The sequence below is a fragment of the Rhinatrema bivittatum genome, chromosome 2 (assembly GCF_901001135.1).
Source record: "Rhinatrema bivittatum chromosome 2, aRhiBiv1.1, whole genome shotgun sequence".
Lineage (NCBI taxonomy): Eukaryota > Metazoa > Chordata > Amphibia > Gymnophiona > Rhinatrematidae > Rhinatrema > Rhinatrema bivittatum.
Window position 1 is genome coordinate 821,386,123 of NC_042616.1, and position 19,641 is coordinate 821,405,763.

The 19,641-nt window shown below is 46.2% G+C and overlaps 1 protein-coding gene across 5 annotated transcripts in view; it reads left to right on the forward strand.

Moving 5' to 3' along the window:
• The window catches only part of MAPK15 (mitogen-activated protein kinase 15), a 362,466-nt gene that overhangs the window by 32,848 nt on the left and 309,977 nt on the right, over positions 1 to 19,641 (forward strand). For all 5 annotated transcript variants that reach the window (XM_029592333.1, XM_029592334.1, XM_029592335.1 and 2 more), the window contains one exon: positions 778 to 876. In XM_029592333.1, coding sequence (XP_029448193.1) covers positions 778 to 876 — 99 coding nt within the window. The remainder of the gene's footprint in view (positions 1 to 777; positions 877 to 19,641) is intronic.

Below are 19,641 nucleotides of genomic sequence, written 5' to 3' on the forward strand. Positions count from 1 at the left end.
AACAGTTAAAGCCCAATACGAGGTTTTTCCCCAAGTTCATTAATTTCTACTTATTTGTGCTAAAACGCATCTGTCATTTAATGGCCTGTGCACTTCGTGTACCACTTTATCATCAGTTTATCATCCTTACTTTTCAGTTCGCTTATTTTCCCTTCTTCCTCAATTCCCTCTTTCCCCACCTTCCACTTCACTCCACCCTCGCTTCTTTCCCCTCCCCCCCACCCCATCTCTCTACCCCTACGTTTCATTTAATCCCTACACATTCTACCCTCCTTCCCTCTCCCCCCCCCCCTAGGTTCCTCTACCCCCCTCTCCTCTCAAACTATACTCAAATTTATTTAATATGTCATCGCCTCATATTGGATATGTATATACTGTTATAATATTATTTTATTTTATATATATTAGTAAAGCCTATTCTTAACATTTAACATTCAATGTTACTTTCCCTCCTTATATTCCCCCTCTTACCCCCCCCCCCTCAATTGTTCTTTTGTTAATTTGTTATAAATTGTTGATATAACTCTGTTCGATGTAAAACGCCTCCCCAGGCGTCTGTTTGCGTTACAATGTGAACCGATGTGATATCCCTGATGAATGTCGGTCTATAAAAATTTTAAATAAATAAATAAATAAATCATCAGCTTTGCTTTCATCTGCAAATTTTCCTACCTCATTCTTTGCCCCTTTTCCAGATTGTTTAGGAATAATGTCATAGGTTGGCCACCTTCTTTTGCAACACCAGCTTTAATCTATAAATCATATATTACTTTTTAGGCGTATGGTATTGTCTGGAAGGCGATTGATCGTCGAACTGGAGAAATTGTTGCTGTGAAGAAAATCTTTGATGCTTTTCGTAACAGGACAGACGCACAGGTGAGGGGCTTTGAACAGACGTCCACAAGTCCCATCAGTTCCCTTTCCCCCACAGGTGGTGGGGAGGGGCTCAGATGTACTTGGTGCTCGTTTGTATAAGATGTAAATGTTCCATCTCCTCAGCATTAGGATTCAGATAAATGCACAGGTGAGGGGGTCTGAACAGGGGTTTGCACTTCGCATGATTTGCTGGTTGTTCTTTATTTATCAAATTTATTACCTACCTTTCCAGGAACAAATTTGCCCATGGTGAGTTAGAAAAGGGTACAAAAATATAATTAGTAACATACAAATTACATACAACCATATATGAATCACACAATGATTTCAAACCATGAAATTATAAGAACACCAGAATAAAGCATAAATGACATAAAAAAGAAAACATTTTATGAACTGAATTAACCATTAAACCACAAATATACTAAAACCAAAATAAAAACCATGTCAAACAGACCCCTCTCCTGGATGCGCGATACGGGGGTCGCTAAAAGAAAGCGCTAGGGACAATTGTGCGCTCCTAGTGCCTCCTTGGCCTAGGAGAGGTGGCTGTCAGTGGGTTAGGAAAACAAATGCTCAATTTTACAAACGTCCGTTTTCCTAACCTGTGCACAGCCATGGGTTTGTAAAATTGAGCGTATATTTTCCTAACCTGACCCGCCGGCACACTTTTGTTGTTGTTTTTTTTAACCTTTGGCTCCTCCGACTTAATATTTCGCCACAATTTTAAGACTGAGGATGTACAGAAAGCAGTATTTTCTGCTTTTTTGTATGCTTTTTCGGGCAGGCGTTAATATGCAGATCGGGTGCACACTTTTTTTTCTAGTATCTGGGGCGAATGACTAATAGCCTCATTAACATGCATTTGCATGTGATGAGCGCTATTAGTTTTCAGGGGGGGGTTTGGATGCGCGTTATGGAAGCACTAAAACCCTTACAAGTAAATTTTAAATTGGTTATACGCATACATTTTGGGGTTTACATGCGTGGCCGGGCCTTGCGCACACCATGCGTATTTTACAACGGGCCTGGCCATACGCCTAAACCCCAGTATGCGCCGAAGTGCCAGGCCTCTCCAAATGGGTGGGCCAGGGGGCTGGGTCTTGGGGCATGGCAGGGGGGCGGGCCAGGACAGCTCCATTCAACACTGTCCCAGGGAAGCGTGTGCCAGCAGCTGGCTGGCATGCGGAGATTACTTCTGCTCCAGAGGAGCAGGAAGTACTAAAATAAAAAATTTGGGGATGGTTAGGTTTAGGGGGAGGAGAGGGGAAGAGGGAGGAAAGTTAGGAAGGAGGTAGGGAAGTTCTCTCCCAGTTCACTCCTTAATTGGAGCGGACTGGAAGAGAAATGGGGAAGGCCTGATTGCGTCGCCATGCATATTTGGCAAAATTCCCCCCGTGCATGCTGCCAGCACGTGTGTGGCCATCGGATTTTATAACATGCACGTGTCCATGTGCGCGTACCGGGAACTGTGTGCCCATGGACATGTATGCGCTGCTTTTAAAATCAACCCCTTATTGCAGGGGTCCCCAACCACCGGTCCGCGGACCGGGCCGTTGGGGGTTTTTGCTGGTCCGCGGCACCGCTCTCCCCGGCTACAGTTCATTGGCTGCCGCGGGGAGGCGGGGCGAGGCTGGAGACCCGCATCCTCCAACCCCAAAAGGGAGGAGGCACGACCCGAAAAGCAAGAAGATCAGCAGGGCCGTGGTGGAGCTCACGTCACCACGACCTGAAGAAAACAGTCGTGTCTAAACATGCAGGTGATCCTCCTCCTTTCTGCCCACACGGCCCCAGAAGAAAAATGTTGCCGGAGCCGCACGGGCAGGAAGGAGGAGGAGCATCAGCCACGTGCAGAAGAGGAGCAGCGCGGCCCGAGAAGACCAGGGCCGCTGCAGAGCCCATCCTGCAGCGGCCCATGAAGAGGAGGCCCAGAGGTGAGAGAGAGGCTGAGGGTTTATAGAGTGTGTATGTGTGTGTATATGAGATGAGTTGATAGACTGTGTGTGGGAGTGAAGACCTGAATGTTTGCAGAGACAGCATGTGAGAGCCTCTGTGTGTGTGAGAGAGACAGCATGTGACAGTGAGAGCCTGTGCTTGAGCAAGACAGCATGTGGGAGTGAGAGAGAGCCTGTGTGTGTGAGACTCAGATAGCATGTGCCAGTGAGAGACTGTGTGTATGAATGATTGTATGAGAGAGAGCATGTGACAGTGAGAGCCTGTGCTTGAGCAAGACAGCATGTGTGTGTGAGAGAGAGCCTGGGTGTGTGAGAGTCAGACAGCATGTGCCAGTGAGAGACTGTGTGTGTGTGTGAGTGAGAGAGAGAGAAAGCATGTGAGAATGAGAACCTGACTGTGTTTGAGGAAAGAAGACAGATGGAGAGAAAAGAAATAGAAAAAAAGACAATATAAAAGGAATTGGCAAAAAAATAAGAAAGGGAAGGTGGGAAAAAAAAAGCCTGTGACCAACCGATTAGAAAACTAAGATAAGACAGCAGATGTAAAAAAAAAAATTACTTTTTACTGATTGGCACATGTAATCTTTGGGAATGTGCAAGAGTAGCACTTTCTCTATGTGGATCTCACAATGTATGAGATCAGCATGGAGGAACTGGAAGCCCATAGGGCCTGCACAGAGGAGGCAGCAGAATGGGCTTCAGTGCCTGTAGCAGCAATCAGCACCTCCCCAATAGCCATGCGGCAGCAGTGGCAGTGGCAGCAGAGGAAAGGGAGAGGCTCTGAGGTTGTGGGGGAACCAGTGAGAGTGAGAGCATGAGTGTGTATGAGAAAATCCAGGGGAGTAAGAGTTTGTGTGTGGGGGTGTGTGTAGAGGGGGAGAGAATGTGTCAGTGTCTGTGAGAGCGAGAGGTTATGGTGGGTATAAGAGCATGAATGTGTATGTATGTGACAGTGTATGTGTGAGAGAGAATGGACATGTGAGTATGTGTGAGAGACACATACTAATCCTCGACAATATCAGGGTGACTGGAAATCAAGAGCTCCCATGTATGGACAGCAGGGGCTTTTTAAAATCCTTATTAGTTTTAATTATTGTGTGTTATCTCGGACAAGCAGGATGCTAGTCCTCACATATGGGTGACGTCACCGAACGGAGTCCAGCGCGGGAAACCTTTCTGTCAAAGTTTCTAGAAACTTTTGACTGGCCCTGTGAGGCCACTGAGCATGCCCAGCATGCCATGATATTCTCTGCCACAGGTGTCTCTCCTCAGTCTTCGCTTTTCCGCACTGCCGTTCGCACCGTGAACCGATAGCCCTTGCGTTTGCAAAGCCTTCTGACTGAAAAGTCAAAATATTTTTTCGTGATATTCTCTCTCATAGGAGTTTCTCAAGCTTGCTGGCTGGTGAGTACCATTCATTCTCAAATTTTCAGACGAAAATTTTCTCTCACACTCACATTCATCGATGGCCGATCCCAAAATGGCGACGGGATTCAAAAAGTGCCCCGTCTGCAATCGAAATATGTCGATAACCGATCCGCATTTGGAGTGTGTGCTGTGCCTCGGGGAAAAACACGATGTCAGTACATGCGCCAAATGTGCAGAGATGACCGTGAAAGGCTGGAAAGCCAGACAAGAGAAAATGGAGCACCTATTTTCTCTTCAGCTAATCCCTTCTCCCTCGAAACCATTGAGGTCGTCTCCGGCTGGAGCAACAAAAAGGGTTCTCCTTAAAAAGCCGCGTCCGGATGGATCCGGTGATCGTCCGTCCTCGCCATCATCGGTGCTATCCACAAAATCGGCAGAACACCAAAAAACCAAACATCGCCATCGACATAGACGTCCATCATCTTCCGCTTCGATGTCTCAGAGCCAAAGCGGTCTAGACAGCAAGAGACATCGGTGACTGGGCCTTCGCCGTCACCGATTTCAACTACTACATCGATGGATATATTACCACCGCCATCGTGTACTCCATCGGTGTCTTCACCAATTGTACAACCAGAATTGTCTACACTTATTAGACAAGCGGTGTTACAAGCTCTCCAGGAACAGCACATTCCAACCTTGCCGTCGATGCCGACCTCCGGGTCGATGCCGATGTCTCCAGTATCGATGCCGATGCCTCCAGTATCGATGCCGATAACCTTTCCATCACCGATGCCGCCAATATCGATGCCGGTGGTACCACCGAAGGCGGCACCTTTTTTGTCACTGAAGTTAGACTGGTTTTATAACCACCACACCGAGGCTCGGAACACAGTCTACATCACTTTTGACTCAAATTCCACCGAGCCCTTTTACGTTGCTTGCCATCGATGCCGTATCCACCGGCTACTACCTCCACATCATCCCGGCCACCATCGGATCAACCTCCACTGGAACCTCCAGAAATCCAGGATGAGGCCTTTTATCGACGCCTTTTACAAAGGTACCAAAATGTAATCGACAACTTGCCACCTATTAGGCCACGGACAACATCTGCAGATGTATTCATCGATGACCCACAGCCTGGTCCCTCAGGACTCCATATCCCACCTACACCAAGACCTAAATCACCTTCCAGAGAAGATTCAGAAGACTCCTGGGATGATGAACCCTCTCAATTTTCTTCAGAGGAGTTCATGTCTAATCCTTCTTCACCTGATCAAAGAAAAAAGTCTCCCCCAGAAGATCTTTCCTTCTCTTCATTTATACAAAACATGTCTGACTCCATTCCATTTAAATTGACAGCAGAGGAAGACACAAGAGCACAAACTCTTGAGGTGCTACAGTTTGTGGATCCACCCAAGCAAGTACTAGCAGTCCCAGTACACGAAGTTTTACTGGATCTCCAAAAAAGAATCTGGGAACACCCAGCTTCTATACCTGCAGTAAATAAACGTGTGGAGACTACCTACATAGTCCAACCAGCTCCAGGCTACCACAAACAATAATTACCACACCAGTCTGTTGTTGTGGAATCCGCACAGAAAAAATCTAAACGTGTGCGGTCACATTCTTCCATCCCACCAGGCAGGGAGCACAGATTCCTGGACACACTGGGTAAAAAGGTTTATCAGAGTTCTATGCTGAGTACCAAAATCTCTGCATATCAACTCTACATCACGCAGTACCAGAGAAACCTCTGGAAACAGATGGAAGAATTAATCACCTTTTTACCCACCCAGTATCAGGAGCCTGCACAAGCAGTTATAGCAAAAGGTCTGGAAGCAGGCAAGCATGAAGTGAGAGCAGCTTACGATAATTTTGAAACTGCTTCTAGAACAGCAGCAGCTGGAATCACTGCTCGCAGATGGGCCTGGCTCAAGGCATCTGACCTCAGGATTGAGGTACAAGACAAACTGGTAGACCTGCCCTGTCGTGGTGACAATCTCTTTGGGGACAAAATTCAGGAAGCTGTACAACAGCTTAAGGACCACACTAAGACATTATGTCAGCTGTCTCAAACCCCTCAAGAGCCTGCTACTCAGCCTTCTTGTCGCCCTCCACGCAGGGATGTACGTCGTTCGTATTATAGGCCACGCAGATACTACCCACACAATACTAGGGGTAGATCCAGCAGACCTACACAACGCTCCCAAGCCAGACAATCCAGGCCTGCTCGTCCACAATCTCCTGCACAGACAGGCCCTGCAACAGGCTTTTGAAGAAAAGACCAGAGAACAGACTCAACCTTGCAATCCCAAGCCAAATTTACCAGTAGGAGGAAGAATATCTCACTTTCACACAAATTGGCAAAACATAACATCAGATCAATGGGTACTTTCCATAGTCTCTCAAGGCTACAAGCTAAATTTCACCTCCATTCCTCCAGAATTTCCACCAACACCCTGCCAACAACAGAATTCTCAACTTCATCAATTACAAACAGAATTATCCACCCTTCTGAGATCCAAGGCCATACAACCAGTGCCCCGGACACAGCAGGGCAGAGGATTCTACTCCCGATACTTCCTCATTCCAAAGAAAACTGGAGGCCTACGTCCCATCCTAGACCTCAGAAATCTCAACAAATTTCTAAAGAAAGAAAAGTTCAGGATGGTTTCTCTAGGCACCATGCTTCCACTTCTTCAAGCAAGAGATTGGCTTTGTTCTCTGGATCTTCAAGATGCTTATGCTCACATTCCAATATACCCTCCTCATCGCAAGTACCTGTGCTTCATGGTACTCCATCAACATTACCAATACAAAGTACTGCCATTCGGACTAGCCTCTGCTCCCAGAGTCTTCACAAAATGTCTAGCAGTCATTGCAGGACACTTACACAAAGAAGGTGTCCATGTTTTTCCATATCTAGACGACTGGCTCATAAAGAGCCCATCTCAACAAGGAGCAATAACTTCTCTCAACCGGACAATTGCTCTACTTCACTCCATGGGATTTCTCATCAATTATCAAAAATCCCATCTCACTCCAACTCATCTGCTTCAATTCATAGGAGCAGAGTTGAACACAGACTTAGCAAAAGCCATTCTACCTATAGACCGCGCAGATGCCCTTATTCTACTAGCAAATTCCATTTCCTTACGGACACAAACCACAGCCCATCAGTTTCTGATACTGCTAGGCCACATGGCCTCCACCGTTCATGTTACTCCTATGGCAAGGCTGGCCATGCGAGTTGCCCAATGGACCTTAAGATCACAATGGATTCAAGCCATTCAACCACTTCACTATCCAATTCAAGTGACCCACCAACTAAGATCATCTCTACTTTGGTGGACCAACAAGGACAACCTGTGCAAAGGCCTACCTTTCCAACAACCAGTCCCAGAGATTACTTTAACTACAGATGCATCCACCTTGGGATGGGGAGCTCATGTAGAAAATCTCCACACTCAAGGGACTTGGACAAAACTCGAAGCAACATATCAAATCAATTTTCTAGAACTACGAGCGATACATTATGCACTGCTTGCGTTCCAGGACTGCCTTTCACACAAGACTGTTCTCATTCAAACAGACAACACAGTAGCCATGTGGTACATCAACAAACAAGGAGGTACAGGCTCGTATCTCCTTTGTCAAGAAGCTGCACAAATTTGGGGCTGAGCCCTGAATCACTCAATGTTCCTACGAGCCACTTATCTGGCAGGCATACACAATGTAGTGGCGGATCGACTCAGTCGTCAATTCCAACCACACGAATGGTCCCTGGATCCTGCAGTAGCAACCAGGATATTTCAACATTGGGGTCAACCAACATTAGACCTCTTTGCGTCATATCTGAATCACAAAGTGGACAAATTCTGTTCTCTCCACAATCAGAACAACCAGCCAGCCAAGGACGCCTTTGCTCGCCCTTGGACCTCATGCCTACTATACGCGTATCCTCCAATACCGCTCATAACCAAAACTCTAGTGAAGCTACAACAGGACAAGGGGACCATGATACTCATAGCCCCATACTGGCCTCGACAAGTATGGTTCCCCACACTGTTAGACCTATCAGTCAGGGATCCAATTCGTCTGGGAGTAGCTCCCACTCTCATAACTCAGGATCAGGGCCGGTTACGACATCCCAACCTTCAGTCCCTATCCCTGACAGCATGGATGTTGAAAGCTTGATATTACAACCACTCAATCTTTCATCTCATATATCTCAGGTGCTTATAGCTTCACGTAAACCTTCCACACAAAAGAACTATTCTTCAAAATGGAAACGATTTACTTTGTGGTGCAGGCAAAAGGATATCGATCCTTTCACCTGCCCCACAACTTTCCTACTGGAATACTTATACCATCTTTTGGAATCTGGTCTCCAGACTTCATCTGTACGAGTACATTTAAGTGCAATCTCTGCTTACCATAACAAAATGGGAGATGCACCTATTTCCACACAACCTCTCGTCAGTAGATTTATGAGAGGTTTAACTCACCTTAAACCACCAATTCGACAACCTGTCCCAGACTGGGATCTGAATTTGGTATTAACAAGACTCATGCACTCTCCTTTCGAACCCATAGACTCTTGTGATCTTAAATTTCTCACTTGGAAAACTATCTTCCTCACAGCCATTACTTCAGCTAGACGGGTTAGTGAGTTACAAGCACTTGTAACATATGAACCTTATACAAAGTTCCTACATGACAGAGTGGTTCTCCGTACACATCCAAAATTCCTTCCCAAGATAGTTACGGAATTCCACTTGAATCAATCCATAAATTTACCCACATTTTTTCCAAGGCCTCATTCCCATCCAGGAGAAACAGCCTTACACCCCTTGAACTGTAAACGTGCTCTATCATTTTATTTAAACCGTACTCCAGTCCACAGGAAATCCACTCAACTATTCGTTTCCTATGATCCAAACAAACCGGGTAAAGCAGTGGGTAAACATACTCTAGCCAATTGGCTAGCAGATTGCATAGAGTTCTGCTATGAAAAAGCAGGCCTTCCTCTCCAAGGGCGAGTAAAGGCACATTCAATAAAGAGCAATGTCAACTTCAGTAGCACACTTCCGTTCAGTGCCAATCCTTGACATATGTAAAGCAGCAACATGGAGTTCTCTTCTCACCTTTGCAGCTCATTACTGCTTGGACAAAGAAGGAAGACAAGATTCAGCCTATGGACAATCTGTCTTAAAGAACTTGTTTCCAGTTTAATCCCAACTCCTTCTACATCCAACTTACTATGATCTTCGGCTGACTCATTCTCAACAATACTTACTGTAACTTCACTAAGAATGACTCAGCCTCTAGCTTGCTATTCACCCACATGTGAGGACTAGCATCCTGCTTGTCCTGGGATAAAGCAAAATTGCTTACTTTGTAATAGGTGTTATCCCAGGACAGCATGAAACCCAACCGCCACCCCGCGGAGTTGGGCCTCATAACTTTATTATTTTATTTTTGCTAACACTTTTGCTACATACGAGACTGAGGAGAGACACCTGTGGCAGAGAATATCATGGCATGCTGGGCATGCTCAGTGGCCTCACAGGGCCAGTCAAAAGTTTCTAGAAACTTTGACAGAAAGGTTTCCCGCGCTGGGCTCCGTTCAGTGACGTCATCCATATGTGAGGACTACTATTACAAGGTAAGCAATTTTGCTTTATTTGATATATGTGCTGTTTTGAAATATTTTATTGGTGTTTGGGAAATTGTAAAAAATGTATATGATTTTAATTAATAGAAATTCTATTTATCAGTAGTTTTTAAGTATTCTTTTATTAGTATGGTTTTACTATTATAACTGATGCTTTATGTTTCTTGATTTTATTTGTTTTATGAGGAATGGTGGTTCTGTTTTTCCATTGTTAATACACAGTCTGGCTTCTTGGAGTTTCCATTTCAGTTTTTGTCTAATTTGTGCTCCTTTATTTTGTATTCTGTATTTGGTGAGGGTCTGTCTCTGCTCTGTGTGTGTGACCATGATGAGAGATTCTGCTAGCATAGGGATCTATAGCAATCGGGTTTGTTTTGTTTCCTCAGTAGGTGGTGTATTGGTATTCTAGGACCCAGTGTAATATTTACCCTTGCTTTTTCACAGGTAGGGTTTTTGTTGTTTGAGTCCTTGGTGTTATTACTGTTATGTTACAATGGAATTGCAGAATAGATTTTGAGTGTCTTTTTTGCAGGGTTTTGTGTTAGTTCACAATGTGCCTGGCAGTGGAAGGTGTTTGTGCTGCTGTTACTGTGAGGTGGCACCAGAGTTTGAAAATATCTTTTAGTATGATGAGCTGTAAGGGAAACATCCAAGCTCCATGTTTGGGGGAATTTCAGTGGATGCACAGAGTTAGAGAACTGGAAGTGCAGGATTTATAAATGTCATAATTAAATAAGTATGCACTAAAATCCAACCCCACCCTGCCCTGCCGGGCCATGGAAAAATGGTCTTGCTTGAAGCCGGTCCCTGGTGCAAAAAAGATTGGGGACCACTGCCTTATTGTATATAAGGGGTTGTGGATATGCATCCAAAATATACGTCCAAAACGCATATCTAACCCAGGTTAAACAGTGCACTGAGTTGAGCGCACTTTACAGTATCAGCCTGAATGTCAATATTACCAATAAGAACATAAAATAAGTCAATCATCAAATCTAAGCTAAAAAAGCAAGTCCTAATAATCTTCCTGAAGGCCAGAATGGAAGCCAGCACTTTATTTTACTTTCAGTTTGCCCTCCCCAAGGGTTAGGGAACAGAGCAAATACGCAGGTGGTGGTTCTGACCAAAGAGTTCCCTGCTCTTCCCGTTGTGTGCTGGCTTTCTGTCTCCACACCCCACAGTGTTGGGAACAAAATAGATACACAAGAAATGATTCTGGAGAGAGAGCTCTCTGCTCTTCCCGTTGTGTGCTGGCTTTCCGTCTCCACACCCCACAGTGTTGGGAACAAAATAGATACACAAGAAATGATTCTGGATAGAAAGCTCTCTGCTCTTCCCGTTGTGTGCTGGCTTTCTGTCTCCACACCCCACAGTGTTGGGAACAAAATAGATACACAAGAAATGATTCTGGATAGAGAGCTCTCTGCTCTTCCCGTTGTGTGCTGGCTTTCTGTCTCCACACCCCACAGTGTTGGGAACAAAATAGATACACAAGAAATGATTCTGGAGAGAGAGCTCTCTGCTCTTCCCGTTGTGTGCTGGCTTTCTGTCTCCACACCCCACACCCTACAGTGTTGGGAACAAAATAGATACACAAGAAATGATTCTGGAGAGAGAGCTGTGCGATTCATTGCTTGAGTTGTAGCTTCAGTTTTGTTGACACATGTTTGGCGATTTGCCCACAAAGTTTCCCCTTGATGTGTCTGTTTTTTAAACAATATTTCCTCAAACTTTTCGATTTCTCATCATGAACTTTTCTTACCATGGATAAGAAGCAAGCCAGCATGCTTGCAGAAATGTCCCTGATGGGTCTTCACACTGAGGGTGACAAATGCCTACTTGAAGGCCACATTTCTCTTTGTAAGGCTTCTGTGTCAGGATGTCGGGGAGAGCAGTTTGAGTTTAATAGAAGAGGCTCTAAGCCTACCTGTCCTGAACTAGCAAGTTCAGCTTGAAATTGAGCATGAAGCCCAAGGAAAGGGCTCAGGGAGCTGACTAAAGTTGTGCTGGTGGCCAGGACTCATTGAACTGGGCCTCAGGTGCCTTAGTGCCTCAGACCGAGGATAAGCCCTAGAATAGAGACAAGTTGTGCTCCTCCTGCATGAGTCATCAGAAAGACTCAAAAGATGTGATCTGTAAGTCATAGTGGGTGAGTACCAAGCCTTGAACAAGAGGCTTGGGCGCCTTGGTGCTTCTTTGGGACCCATGGCCCTGCAGGCTTAGATGTCCTGCACAGAGTTGCCCCAAGGTATGAGGTGAGAGAAAAATAGATTGGAGTAAATTTCTCACCTAGTCTTGCTGAACTGTCTTCACCTAATGACTTCGTATAACATCTGAACTAAATCAAAGCTAGGTGAATAATACTATTAAAGCATGCAGTAATTAAAATAAAGAATTCATACTGATCGCACAATACCCAAGATAAAAATGTGCTCACCCTTAGCTTCAGCACCAATGAGGATGATGGAGGTAGGAATAGTAAAGATTCTTTCAAACACTTCATTCAACCCTTACTTTAAAATAATGTGTCTGTTTTTATCTGCACTGATATAATTCCATATATAACCAGTATACATACCATCTGCTCCTCAAATCCATGTATATATCTTATCCTTATGTATCTGTTCTCTCCCTCCCCCACCCCCCCTTGTTGTATCTATCCCTCCTTCCCCAAGTTATTTAGTTATCTGCTTTGTTACTGTGTTACATATTGTTCTTTGTAAAGGCCTCGCCTATATATTCCTTGTTATAAGTTACTTGTAAACCGGCACGATGTGCAAACGGTTGCCGGTATATAAAATAAAATAAAATAAATAAAATAAAATAAATTCTTCAGGGGACGATAACCTTGGTACTGTTATAGGCCATGTAAAGAATTAAAAGGAAGACGTATAGTTACACAGGTCTCCTGAAGTCAAAAAGGAGATAACATCTGCTCTTTTTATGTCACAAGCCCTTTACTTAAATCAAGAGGTTTCAAAGAGGAATGACATTCCAGGAAAAGCTGCAAAACGTAACTGACTAAAATTTAAGATCATTAATAAGAAATTTAAGGGAAAAAAGTATGAAAGCTATCTCATTTTAGAGCAATTAAGAGCTGCTGTAAAAAGGGAAATAGAGGCTGAAAAAGGAGCTTTGGAGAAAAATGCTAGAAGAGATGTGCAGGAGCAACCAAAGAACAACAGGAGAAAGAAACAGAAACAGCCAGAGTAATTAGAGAATGCAACAGGTGAGACACCAATGAATGAGGGTGGTGCAACACATGAGGCTGAAAGTATAGTAAGATGGAGTACCAGAAGGAAGGTATAGGAACAATGAAGGAGTATCTAAAGAAAGGCATAGAACAGCTAAGGTGTGCCAGACGGGAGGTGCCGGAACAGATAAGGACGTGGAGGAGGTAACAGGTGAATGAGGGTGGTGCAGCGCATGAGGATGAAAGTATAGTAAGATGGAGTACCAGAAGGAAGGTATAGGAACAATGAAGGAGTATCTAAAGAAAGGCAGAGAACAGCTAAGGTGTGCCAGATGGGAGGTGCCGGAACAGCTAAGGACGTGGAGGAGGTAACAGGTGAATGAGGGTGGTGCAGCACATGAGGATGAAAGTATAGTAAGATGGAGTACCAGAAGGAAGGTATAGGAACAATGAGGGAGTATCTAAAGAAAGGCAAAGAACAGCTAAGGAGTGCCAGACGGGAGGTGCCGGAACAGCTAAGGACGTGGAGGAGGTAACAGGTGAATGAGGGTGGTGCAGCGCATGAGGATGAAAGTATAGTAAGATGGAGTACCAGAAGGAAGGTATAGGAACAATGAAGGAGTATCTAAAGAAAGGCATAGAACAGCTAAGGTGTGCCAGACGGGAGGTGCCGGAACAGCTAAGCAAGTGGAGGAGGTAACAGGTGAATGAGGGTGGTGCAACACACGAGGATGAAAGTATAGTAAGATGGAGTACCAGAAGGAAGGTATAGGAACAATGAAGGAGTATCTAAAGAAAGGCATAGAACAGCTAAGGTGTGCCAGACGGGAGGTGCCGGAACAGCTAAGCAAGTGGAGGAGGTAACAGGTGAATGAGGGTGGTGCAACACACGAGGATGAAAGTATAGTAAGATGGAGTACCAGAAGGAAGGTATAGGAACAATGAAGGAGTATCTAAAGAAAGGCATAGAACAGCTAAGGTGTGCCAGACGGGAGGTGCCGGAACAGCTAAGCAAGTGGAGGAGGTAACAGGTGAATGAGGGTGGTGCAGCGCATGAGGATGAAAGTATAGTAAGATGGAGTACCAGAAGGAAGGTATAGGAACAATGAAGGAGTATCTAAAGAAAGGCATAGAACAGCTAAGGTGTGCCAGACGGGAGGTGCCGGAACAGCTAAGCAAGTGGAGGAGGTAACAGGTGAACGAGGGTGGTGTAGCACATGAGGATGAAAGTATAGTAAGATGGAGTACCAGAAGGAAGGTATAGGAACAATGAAGGAGTATCTAAAGAAAGGCATAGAACAGCTAAGCAAGTGGAGGAGGTAACAGGTGAATGAGGGTGGTGCAACGCATGAGGATGAAAGTATAGTAAGATGGAGTACCAGAAGGAAGGTATAGGAACAATGAAGGAGTATCTAAAGAAAGGCATAGAACAGCTAAGGTGTGCCAGACGGGAGGTGCCGGAACAGCTAAGCAAGTGGAGGAGGTAACAGGTGAATGAGGGTGGTGCAGCACATGAGGATGAAAGTATAGTAAGATGGAGTACCAGAAGGAAGGTATAGGAACAATGAAGGAGTATCTAAAGAAAGGCAAGGAACAGCTAAGGTGTGCCAGATGGGAGGTGCCGGAACAGCTAAGCAAGTGGAGGAGGTAACAGGTGAATGAGGGTGGTGCAGCGCATGAGGATGAAAGTATAGTAAGATGGAGTACCAGAAGGAAGGTATAGGAACAATGAAGGAGTATCTAAAGAAAGGCAGAGAACAGCTAAGGTGTGCCAGACGGGAGGTGCCGGAACAGCTAAGGACGTGGAGGAGGTAACAGGTGAATGAGGGTGGTGCAGCACATGAGGATGAAAATATAGTAAGATGGAGTACCAGAAGGAAGGTATAGTAACAATGAAGGAGTATCTAAAGAAAGGCAAGGAACAGCTAAGGTGTGCCAGATGGGAGGTGCCGGAACAGCTAAGCAAGTGGAGGAGGTAACAGGTGAATGAGGGTGGTGCAGCACATGAGGATGAAAGTATAGTAAGATGGAGTACCAGAAGGAAGGTATAGGAACAATGAAGGAGTATCTAAAGAAAGGCAGAGAACAGCTAAGCAAGTGGAGGAGGTAACAGGTGAATGAGGGTGGTGCAGCACATGAGGATGAAAGTATAGTAAGATGGAGTACCAGAAGGAAGGTATAGTAACAATGAAGGAGTATCGAACGCTGCTGCTGCTTGCTGTTACAGCCTGCGCGATCGGCGCCGAGCCCCGCCGGGGGAAGGCTTGCAAAAGCACCCTCCTCACCCAGGAGGCCCAGCGCAGACAGCGAGGCAAAAAGATAAGTACCCACAGAGACTTTACCAGCTCTTCTCCGCGCCAAAAATCGCCGCGATCGGAAGCCCCGCCCGCCGAAGCCAGCCTCCAATAGGAGCCAGCCCAGAGGGGCTTTAAATCAGAGGAAGACCGGCGCCATTTCCCTTCGAACGCTGCTGCTGCTTGCTGTTACAGCCTGCGCGATCGGCGCCGAGCCCCGCCGGGGGAAGGCTTGCAAAAGCACCCTCCTCACCCAGGAGGCCCAGCGCAGACAGCGAGGCAAAAAGATAAGTACCCACAGAGACTTTACCAGCTCTTCTCCGCGCCAAAAATCGCCGCGATCGGAAGCCCCGCCCGCCAAAGCCAGCCTCCAATAGGAGCCAGCCCAGAGGGGCTTTAAATCAGAGGAAGACCGGCGCCATTTCCCTTCGAACGCTGCTGCTGCTTGCTGTTACAGCCTGCGCGATCGGCGCCGAGCCCCGCCGGGGGAAGGCTTGCAAAAGCACCCTCCTCACCCAGGAGGCCCAGCACAGACAGCGAGGCAAAAAGATAAGTACCCACAGAGACTTTACCAGCTCTTCTCCGCGCCAAAAATCGCCGCGATCGGAAGCCCCGCCCGCCGAAGCCAGCCTCCAATAGGAGCCAGCCCAGAGGGGCTTTAAATCAGAGGAAGACCGGCGCCATTTCCTTCGAACGCTGCTGCTGCTTGCTGTTACAGCCTGCGCGATCGGCGCCGAGCCCCGCCGGGGGAAGGCTTGCAAAAGCACCCTCCTCACCCAGGAGGCCCAGCGCAGACAGCGAGGCAAAAAGATAAGTACCCACAGAGACTTTACCAGCTCTTCTCCGCGCCAAAAATCGCCGCGATCGGAAGCCCCGCCCGCCGAAGCCAGCCTCCAATAGGAGCCAGCCCAGAGGGGCTTTAAATCAGAGGAAGACCAGCGCCGCGCGCCGTGCGTCGCGCGCCTAAGGAGCGCGACAAAGGGGCCTGCCCCTTTGTTTCGCCCCTTCGTTTCAGCCCCGAGGAGGCCCGAGCCTTACCTGCGGTAGAGTCCTACCTACAACAAAGGTAGCAACTAGAAAAGGTACGGAGCTAACCGTTTCAGCCGTATGGAATAAAAAAAAGTACCACTCAACCAATGTCATCCATTCCAATCTCCACAGCGTCGTAACAAACATCTACTACAAGACTCTCCACCCCTTCAGGACGCCAGTCAGGTTAGACACTCGCTGAGCACTCACATACAACCTCTCCACCAACGCACCCGGACCTCGATCCATCCCCCTTCCCACCTGCATTTTTCCAGCATTCACCCAGCCTCACCTGCAAGCTTCCAGCATTCACCCAGCCTCACCTGCAAGCTTCCAGCATTCACCCAGCCTCACCTGCAAGCTTCCAGCATTCATCCAGTCTCATCTGCAAGCTTCCAGCATTCATCCAGCCTCACCTGCAAGCTTCCAGCATTCATCCAGCCTCACCTGCAAGCTTCCAGCATTCATCCAGTCTCATCTGCAAGCTTCCAGCATTCATCCAGCCTCACCTGCAAGCTTCCAGCATTCATCCAGCCTCACCTGCAAGCTTCCTGCATTCACCCTGCTTCACCTGCAAGCTCCCAGCATTCATCCAGCCTCACCTGCAAGCTCCCAGCATTCACCCAGCCTCTCCTGCAAGCTTCCAGCATTCATCCAGCCTCGCCTGCAATTTTCCTTCAGTCATCCAGCCTCACCTGCAAGCTTCTAGCACTCTTCATGACCTCATGCAAGCTTCTAGCACTCTTCATGACCTCCTGCAAGCTTCTAGCACTCATACAGCCTCTCCTGCAAGCCTCTAGCATTCATCAAACCTGCACAGACAAGCCTCCAACTTTCACATAGCCCCCCTCATTATCCTTCTAACCTCGCAACATAGTTCTTACAAATGGCCCCTTTTTTCACAATTCCAATTCTCCAACATAATACACCACCTAAAAGAATTTCTTTCCGTCATGCCCAACAACATAACCTTAAATCCCTCTCTTCAATTTTGATCACTCCTACCACGCAACTGCTAGGCCTCACCCTTTTCTCTTTAAGCCTTTTCAATGCTCAATCTCTAATGAAAAAGTCTGTAATCTTAAACGACTACCTCATCGACGTGAAACCGGAGATATGTGCAATCACTGAAACGTGGTTAAAACCATCAGACACAGCAATAATTAATCAATTACCTACAGAGGCTTACGACTTCTTCTCGCTACCTCGTCATAAAAAAAAGGGAGGAGGTATTCTTTTAGCAACTAAAAAGGACCTCAGATTCTCTCTACAGCAATCCAATTCCAATTCAAAACTTGAATTCGGCTTTTTCACCTCAGACAAGCTCCAAATCCTTCTCGTATATGCTCCCCCAGGACTCCTGGAATCAGATGCTTCACCCCTGATCGAATTAACCTCTTCCCTCATCAACTTTGACTCGCCAGCTATCATTCTAGGTGATTTCAACATGCACGTAGATAACCCTACCCCATCACCTAACTGTGAAACTCTTCTCACAGCCTTCTCAGCGCTAGGCTTCACTCAATTAGTTAACAAACCTACCCACAAAGCCGGCCACACGTTAGACCTGATCTTCGTTAACGCTGCAATCAAGCCCGTATCTATCCCAGATTGCACAAAGGTCCCGTGGTCAGATCACTACCTCATAACAACTTCATTCTCTATAAAAGATACTAGCCCGGCTTGCATTCCTTCGCCCTCTTTCACATACAGGAAAACTTGCTCCCCAGAAGACCTCAATAATCACCTATCACCACAACTCCACCAACTGGACCTTACAGATCCGAACTCAGCACTTCGATCATGGAATACAATCACCGAAACTATAGCTAACAAGCTATGCCCTTCAATTACAAAAAAACACACCAGAATTCCTCCAAAAGACAGCCCTGGTTCTCCTCAGAACTAAGAAAGCTCAAACTCCAACTAAGACAAAATGAGGCTAAATGGCGCAAAAACCCAGGAACCAACACCCTTTCAATCTACAAATCATCTCTGCATCAATACAAATCAAGCACCTTAAGATCCAAGAGGGACTATTACGCCTCGAAGATACACGACCTTGTATTCGATGCCAAAGCCCTCTTCAGCTATGTAGCCAACCTCACACAAGTAATCCAACCAGAGATTGCACATGACCAAGCTCAATCGAAAGCGGAAGAATTATCTCTATTCTTCAGCAACAAAATCAACACTCTTCTATCTCAGCTCCCCACTAACCCCACTGTTCCACTAACCACTCCTCAACCCTCAATCAACCTCACTCAACCCTCAATCAACCTCACTCAGTTAGAAGAACTTGATACAACTTCATCCATGGAAATCCAAGGAATTCTAAGGAAAATGAAACCCTCTTCCCACCCTTCAGACCACATCCCAGCCAAACTACTACTATCAATTCCAGATTCTATCTCCAAAACCCTGGCAGATATCATAAATTGCTCCCTCACACAAGGACTCTACCCTGACAACCTCAAACTAGCCTCACTCAAACCCCTTCTCAAAAAACCAAATCTTGACCCAAACGATCCTAACAACTTTAGACCGATAGCCAACCTCCCCTTCATAGCCAAGATAATGGAAAAATTGGTAAACTCACGACTCTCAAACTACCTTGAAGACAATAACCTACTATTCCCATCACAATACGGATTCCGTAAAACCTTAAGCACGGAAGCCCTCCTCATCTCTATGACCGACCACATCATCCTAGGCTTAGACAAAGGACAATCCTTCCTTCTGATCCTACTCGACCTTTCGTCTGCATTTGACACGGTCAATCACTCTCTTCTCATCAACCAACTAACAGCCATAGGTATCTCTGGCACTGCCCTATCTTGGTTTAGAACCTTCCTCAGCAACAGAGGATATAAGGTTAAGATTCATAATAAAGAATCCTCTCTTCACCCCGCGTCAGTAGGAGTCCCTCAGGGCTCATCCCTGTCTCCTACCTTGTTTAACATTTATCTGTTACCCTTATGTGAACTCCTCACTAACCTCAATCTCAAACACTTCCTCTACGCCGACGATATTCAGGTCCTGATACCCATCAAGGAGTCACTCGCAAAAACACTGTCTCACTGGGAAACCTGCCTCCAAAATATCAAACAGCTTCTCACAAGTCTCAACCTGATACTAAATTCATCAAAAACGGAACTTCTAATCATCACACCAGAAAACAGCTCCCTCACACACACTCATCCAACCTTACCAAACACTACACAAGTGAGAGACCTAGGAGTT